Below are 7818 nucleotides of genomic sequence, written 5' to 3'. Positions count from 1 at the left end.
AAGAACTCACTGGGGTAGAGATCTTCACAGCCCTTTATGTGGTAAGTGTCTGGGTGCAGGGCAATGCAGCTGCAGCTCCTGGAAAGATCTAAAGCTGGCACATCCACAAACGATGAGATCTTTCAGGAGGACTCTCACAGTTCCTCTAGCGTAGAGGGGAAGGAGGTGCTGCAGAGCAGGGTTTCCCTGCTGCACCGTCAGAGGGACAGGGCATGAGGGCTGCCTTCTCTTGGGGATGGCTCCAGGGTTGTGAATCTGAGTGTGCACCGAGAGGTCCAGGCTGGTCCTTCCAAGCAGGGCCTCTGCACCCCAGGGGGCTGTGTGCTGGGGCAGGTACTCTGCTGCCTGCCAGGGTCAGCACTCAGCCTGCCCAGGGAGCTTCCCATGGCACTGCAGGGAGAAGCTGTAGGTGCAAGAAGCAACCCTTGGCAGGGCAGGGTCCTTCTACTGTTGAAAGATGCTACATGGGTCAGGGATGCTCACAGCTCATGATCTCCACAGGACATTGGCAGAGGCAGCTTTTATAGAAGCACATCAAGGCAGGGGCTACCTGAAAGGGAAGGAGCTTGTGCTTTCATGCTGCTGCATTTGTTTGTCTGGGTGGGGAATTAGAGATTAATATTCACCTCTTGATTCTGGAGGAGATGAACTCCAAATATTTTTCCACTCAGAAGTGAATAGAATCATAGAGATCATAGAATGTTTTGGGTTGTAAGGGACCTTTAGGGGTCACCCAGTCCAACCCCCCTGCAGTGAGCAAGGACACCTTTAACCAGATCAGGTTGCTCAGAGCCCTGTCCAACCTCACCTTGATTGTTTTCCAATGGGGGCTCCACCACCTCTCTGGGCAACCCATTCCAGTGTTTTACCACCCTCATTGTAAAAAAATTTTTCCTTATATCCATTCTAAATCTACCCTCCTATAATTTAAATTCATTACCACTTGTCCTGTGACAGCAGGCCTTGGTAAAAAAATGTCCCAATCTTTCCTATAGGCTCCATTTAAGTACTGAAAGGCCGCAATCAGGTCTCCCTGCAGCCTTCTGTTCTCCAGGCTGAACAACCCCAACTCTCTCAGCCTGTTCCTGTAGGAGAGGGGCTCCAGCCCTCTGCATCATTTTATGGCCCTAATGAATATATTTGGTGTATCAGAAATGAGGACCCCACGGCTTGCAGGCAGCCCCAGCATCAGCTTTACAGCCTCATCAGAGCTGAGGTGGTGATCCCATCACAGCCTGTGCACACAGAGATGCCCCTGGGCAGTGTCCTGCTGCTAGGAGGTGTCTGCAGGGCAGACCCGAGCACACAGTGGGTGGGATGGGGTCTGTGAGCACTGGCAGGGAGGAGGTGTGGGGACAGGGAAAGAGATATGGGCAGGGGCTAAGGTAGAACTGCTACCAGAAAAGCCATGAGAGGGGAATTCGGGCACCTCCCTGCCATCCCTTGCAGGGCAGATGCCTTTCCCAGAGCAGCCCCTGGTCTCCTCTTCCTCCCACTAGAGCTTCTGCCCACAAGGCTTTGGTTGAGCCACCTACTTAGGAGCTCAGTCCTAAGAAGGAGAAATGCCCAAGTGCCATTTTTCTGTCCCTTCCTTCCCTCAGCAGATGCATTGGGCCATTTCTCCATCTTTCCCTCCTCTCTATGCTGCCTTTGTTTTGACCCTCACACTCTCTGCAAGCAATGAGGGTTCAGGTGCAGCTCACACACCAGCACTGCAGGACTTGCCACATGGTTGTGTTGAGGGGAGCAAATTCCATCAGCCTGTCTGAACCTGTGGGTCTCCGGACAGTGCAGTGTGTGGGGCTGAGGAGTGAGCTCTCTCAGCTCAGGTCACCACAGTCTTAGCCAGTCTAGGAGTTTCCCTGGGCTTCTCCTACTGGAAGATGCTGACCAGCTCCTCTTCCTCACAAGGGGACAAGACAGGAGGTAAAGAGTGAATTTCAGAAGCTGTTACTCTCTTTCCCAGGTTCCCACTGCTGTAGAGCAGGGATGACTCCTTCGGAGCTCATGTGCAGAGCCCTTCTCATAATGGCACATGTGGCCAGCGCGCACCAGAGCACCAGCTGGGGAGATATATAAAGGTCCTGAAAGGGGAGAGACAAAATGTGTTTTGAGGGGGTGTTTGGGGGTCAAGGAATGGAAAGAGATTTTCTCACAGCAGTGCTAACCTGTGAGTGCATTTTCATCTTTTGAGAGGATCTCATGAACAAAGGCAACAGATGTCCAACAGCAGCTCCATCACCCAATTTCTCCTCCTGGCATTTGCAGACACGTGGGAGCTGCAGCTCTTGCACTTCTGGCTCTTCCTGGGCATCTACCTGGCTGCCTTCCTGGGCAGTGGCCTCATCATTACTGCCATAGTCTCCGCCCCCCGCCTCCACACCCCCATGTACTTCTTCCTCCTCAACCTCTCCCTCCTCGACCTGGCTTCCATCTCCACCATTGTCCCCAAATCAATGGCCAATTCACTTGGGGACAACAGAGCCATTTCCTATCAAGGGTGTGCGGTCCAACTCTTTTACTTTTTCTTTTTTACATCAGCAGAGTTTTCTTTCTTAACTGTCATGTCCTATGACCGCTACATTGCCATCTGCAAACCCCTTCACCATGGGACCCTTCTGAGCAGCAGAGCTTGTGTCCACATGGCAGCAGCTGCCTGGAGCGGTGGCTTTCTCAACTCTCTCCTGCACACGGCCAATACATTTTCACTCCCCCTCTGCCAAGGCAATGCTGTGGACCTGTTCTTCTGTGAAATCCCTCAGATCATCAAGCTCTCCTGCTCAGACTCCTACCTCAGGGAAGTTGGGCTTCTTGTGGTCAGTGCCTTATTAGGCTTTGGCTGTTTTGGTTTCATTGTGGTGTCCTATGTGCAGATCTTCAGGGCCGTGCTGAGGATCCCCTCTCAGCAGGGACGGCACAAAGCCTTTTCCACGTGCCTCCCTCACCTCTGTGTGGTCTCCCTCTTTATCAGCACCGGCACGTTTGCCTACCTGAAGCCCCCCTCCATCTCCTCCCCATCTCTGGATCTGGTGATGGCAGTGCTGTACTCAGTGGTGCCTCCAGCAATGAACCCCCTCATCTACAGCATGAGGAACCAGGAACTCAAGGATGCCCTATGGAAACTCTTTCATTGAATATGGTTTCATCAACAATAACTTTATTCCCTTCTGTGATCTTTTCCCAGAGTTTATCTTATGCCACAAGTCTGAAGTTTTCTCTTGTGATAATCACACTTACAAATAATCTTCTGTTCTAATGCTTCTTGTGCTGAGCTTCTATCCAGTTGTGTCTGACCCTGGCAGAACACTCTGTCAGATGTGGCCTATCCAAATGCAGCTCTTCAATAAAAGGGCATCTTGCAGTGCAGTGCTTGCAGGCTGAGCTTTTCCTCCAGAAATGCTGCCAATAAAATCTCAAACAACCTGGTCTTTTTAAGAGTCTTTTATCCTTGTGTTCTCCCTGTTATTGGGGTTAAGTTCATTATACCTTTGGGTTCCATTGGACCTAATATTCCGGTTCTAAAGTCTCTCTTTGTTGTGTCCAGGGGCAGTGGAAATGGTGCTCCCAATTTCCTCTGCAGGCTGCTTCATATATGAGAGGACTGATGGCATATGGATATGTCTGAGAAAAGGAATTTGGAGGGGTCAGAATGGGATGGGGACTCGCCATTTGCCCTGGGCTGGAAGTGAATGAAGACTGATAGGGTGAAGCACCCTCAATGGCGATGTCACCCAAAAGTAAACCAGAATTCAGGTATCCACACACCAGGACTCTGAAGTGCCATGGGAATGCGGACCCAGCAGACAGGGGGAAGGGACACTGGAGAGATGTGGGAGGTGCTTGAGAGTGCCCAGGGCTCTTGTTCTGTCCTTGGTTGTGGGGCTGGTGGGGGCAGGAGAAGAGGTCAAATTCTGCCAGGGTTAAGGTTCACCTAAAACATGACTTCAGGATAGCCTGGGAGAGTGGTCTCTGTTTCCTTGGATCATCATTGCAAGCAGCAGCCCTAGGGCTGATGGGCAGGCTGAGACCCCTCTTTTCCCCCCAGGACGTGCTGTGCCCTTCAGAGGGCCTGGGTCTCTGGTTGAATGGCCAGAGCTCTGCAGCACACTGGGGAGAGGACAGGCTGGGTTGGAAAGAGCCCAGGAGAGGAAAACACCAATGCAGAGCTAAGCTGTGAGAGCATGCAGGCTGAAGACACCCAACAGGGTGCTCACAGTGCAGAGCCAGGTGACAGTCACCAAAAGTGCAAAAGAGAGGGGCCTGGTCTGTGCCATGTTCCCTGGACTCCCTGGGGAAGCAGCCCTGGGAAAACTGTCCCAGGTCACTCCTACACACTGACCATTTCCATATCTGGCTGTACAACCCTACCCTGAGGAGGGACCTTTGCTGCATGGTCATCTCTGTCCTCCTCTGAGGCTCAGTGATACCCAACTCCACTGCCATCATTAACGGAAAGGGAAACAGTTTCCTACTGACATTTATTACACACAAGTCCCCCAACTCTTATTACAGCTGGTCTCTCAGCCAAGCCTGCTCTCACACAGCTCCAAATAGATCAGGTGCTCATGGCTCAACAAGTATTGAAAATCTGCATTGACTGAGATCCCATCAACTGGCCTGGGCCTTTGCCCCACTGTTTGACTCTGAGGGATTTCTCAAGAACCCAGCTCTCTAAGCCTCTCCTTGTCCACAACGTGCTCCAGGACCCAACCATCCTTCTGGCCTCTGCAGGACACACTCCAGGCTCTTTCTTGTGCTGGGAAGCCCCATACTGGATGCAAAAGGCCTGATGTGGTGGTTCTGTAGTGAGTTAGCCTTGGCCAGCCACCAGACACCCCCGAGCTGCTCACTCACTCCCCTGCCTCAACAGGACAAAGGGAGAATATAAATCAGAAAACTCGTGGGTCAAGAAAAAGTAAAGGAGATCAGGTACCAGTTAGTGTCATGGGCAAAGACATGTTGGCATGTCAATTTAATTTATTGCTAATTAAAAAATACTTTAATTGTGAGAAATAATGACAAAAATATTAAAGACCATTCTCCTCACACTTTCTTCCATGCTGAAATTACTCCATTGCTCCCAATTCACCTACCTACCCCAACCCCAAAAGAAGCAGAGGCATTGGTGAAGAGGGGCTTAACAATTAGTAAAGAACCATGTCTGCTGCTCCTTCCACCTCACGCTTCTCCCCTACTCCAGCTTGTGTCCTCTCCATCGGATCCCACCATATTTGTGCTCAATGCTATCAAGTCTTCACTGATTTCTCTCTTACTTCTTTAGACTCAAACAAAAATGGAAATATTGTGATAGGAAGGGAGATGATCTGGAGATCAACTAGTCCAATCACCCAGCGAAGGCAGGGTCAGCTACAGCAGGTTGCTCAGCATCTTTTCTAGCTGGCTTTGGAATATCTCCATGGATGGAGACTCCACAACCTCTCTGGGCAACCTGTTCCATTGTTTGACCATTGTTTTTAGCTGTGTCCATCACCCCTTGTCTTGTCACTGGGAACTACTGAGAAGAGTTTGGCTCCCTGGTCCTCATGCTCTCCCATCAGCTATTTAGACACATTAAGAAAAGCCCTCCAAGCCTTTTCTTCTCCAGATGGAACAGCCCCAGATCTCTCAAAATTTCCTCCTATGAAAGATGCTTCAGTCCTTTCAACCAGCTTTATGGCCCTTTGCTGGACTTACTTTAGTAGGTCAAAAACTTGTTTGCACTGGTGTCGTGGTTTAACCCGGCTGGCAACTAAGCACCATGCAGCTGCTTGCTCACTCTCCCACTCTCCGCCCTCAGTGGGATGGGGGAGAGAATAGAAAAAGAAAAAAAAGTAATACCCATGGGTTGAGATAGAGACAGTTTAATAAGAGAAAATAATAGCAATAATAATAATAATAATGGTAAGGGAATATACAGAATATACAAAACAAATCATGCACAATGCAATTGCTCACCACCCGCTGACCCATGCCCAGCTGGTCCTGAGCAGCGATCACTTGTTATGCACCTGGCCAAGCAGGAGAAGCTGAAAAAGTCGTTGATTAGTCTAAGCATTACTTAGCAACAACTAAAAAAATCAGTAGGTTATCAACATTATTCTAGCACTAAATACAAGACACAGCACTGTGCTAGCTATTATGAATAAAATTAACTCTATCCCAGCCAAAACCAAGAAAACTGGGCAGCCCAGCACTGGACACAGCACTCCAGGTATGGCCTCAGCAGGGTGGTCACCTCCCTCCATCTTCCAGCAATGCTTTTCCTCATGCAGCCAAGGATGCTGTTGGCCTTCGCCACGAGGGTGCAATTCTGGATCCTGCTCAGCTTCTTGTCCTCTGTGACCCCAAGGTCCTTCTCTGCACAACTGCTATCAAGATGTCCACAGTGTGGCTGGATCACAGGCTGTCCTCCTCCAGAGACATTCTCAGCAGCACCTTGTCTTGGAGATCAGCTCCACCTCTAGCACAGACCCCACGGTGCTACAGAGTCCCCTGGGACAGCAAAGCCCTCTCCTGCCAGGGCTAAACAGCCCAGGCCTGTTTTTCCCTGGCCTTGCGGACTGCAGATTTTGCTCTTGTTGTGGGAGCCTCATCCATCATGATGTTGCCACCAGCCATCAACTCCAGCATGCCTCTGCTGGCAAGCAAAGCCTTTCCACACAAGGGGTCCAATCACTCGGTACCAGTCTTCCATGTGACAAATCTGCCCTTGGCCCTGGTGCCACATCTGAGGTGCTTCACCCAAAATGTTCATCAAAGCCCACAGCCTGGGGCACAGACTGCAGGAGCCCAGACCGCAAATGTCCCCCCTTCCTCCATCTTTCCCTGAGGATCTCCCAGCTCTGTCCCTGCCAACATCTGGCATACCCTCAGCCCATTTGAAATGGAGCCCGAGGGTGAGAAAGAGAAAGCCTCCATGCTCAGCAGTAGCCAAAACACTGGTGTGTTATTAATGCTGGTTTAGTAACAAATCCACAGCAGAGCACCATATGGTCTGCTATGGAGGGAATTAACTCCATGCCAGCCAGACCCAGGACAGAGTTACAGGTCACATAGTCCGGGTGAGCAATGAGCCATGTCTATTTTAAATAACCCAAGGACACCTGTGGATTACAGAACCTGGCTTTCATGGGGGACTCAGTCTCCCTGCTATTCACCACTCAAGTAAGACAGCGGGATGCAAGCAGTCCCAGAGGTTCCTTGTGGTGCACCAGGAAACATTCTTACACAATTCCAAAATGGGCCACCCAGTCCGATGCTCTTCTGGACCTGGTACTCCCAAAAGAGGAATTGCTAGTGACGGATGTGAAAGGCAGTGTCAGCCTTGAGTTTAGTGACCATGCAGTTGTGGTCTTGCAGATCCCCGGGGATATGGGGAAGGAGAGTAGCAGAGCGCAGATCCCCAGACATCAGGGAATGAGAACTTGACCTATTGAGGGCACTGGCAGTGGGAACCCATGGGGGCAGTGTCAGGGCCCTGAGAACATCCATAGGCCTTCGTGTCCCTGAGCAGCATCACTTGGGGCCTCGTCCCGCATCTCTGTCCGTGGGCCCAGGAGACCATTGAAGCAAGGCTCAAGTTTAAGCCCCAGCTTGATCTGTGCTGTAGGTGTATGAGTCTCCAGACAAAGCCATAGACACCGCTTTGCCTGTCCATGGATCTTGTTCGTTCAGAATTGCAGGCTCACTTCCCAGCTTGATTCTTTGTGGGGTGTACAATGGAACGACATCATGGCCCTCCAAGTGCTAGGCGCCAGCTGATTTTCAGAGGCCTTGGGCCTTTCTTCTGCCTTCTTCCTATCGCTTGGGTTCTGGGAG

General features: G+C 50.8%; 1 protein-coding gene across 1 annotated transcript; it reads left to right on the top strand.

The window, feature by feature from the left end:
* Positions 1–2216: 2216 nt before the first annotated feature.
* LOC104133354 (olfactory receptor 14J1) lies at positions 2217–3134 on the top strand. The gene has a single exon (XM_009646744.2). It carries the CDS (start codon positions 2220–2222, stop codon positions 3132–3134), a length of 915 nt encoding a protein of 304 aa, XP_009645039.2. The 5' UTR covers positions 2217–2219.
* Positions 3135–7818: the final 4684 nt, after the last annotated feature.

Source organism: Egretta garzetta, unplaced genomic scaffold (assembly GCF_000687185.1).
Source record: "Egretta garzetta isolate BGI_Z169 unplaced genomic scaffold, ASM68718v1 scaffold119, whole genome shotgun sequence".
Lineage (NCBI taxonomy): Eukaryota > Metazoa > Chordata > Aves > Pelecaniformes > Ardeidae > Egretta > Egretta garzetta.
Note: the sequence above shows the minus strand (reverse complement) of the source record. Positions and strands in the feature narration are given on the sequence as shown.

Coding starts and splice junctions, on each gene's coding strand:
- LOC104133354 (XM_009646744.2), top strand. CDS start 2,220: ATGTCCAACAGCAGCTCCATCACCCAATTTCTCCTCCTGGCATTTGCA.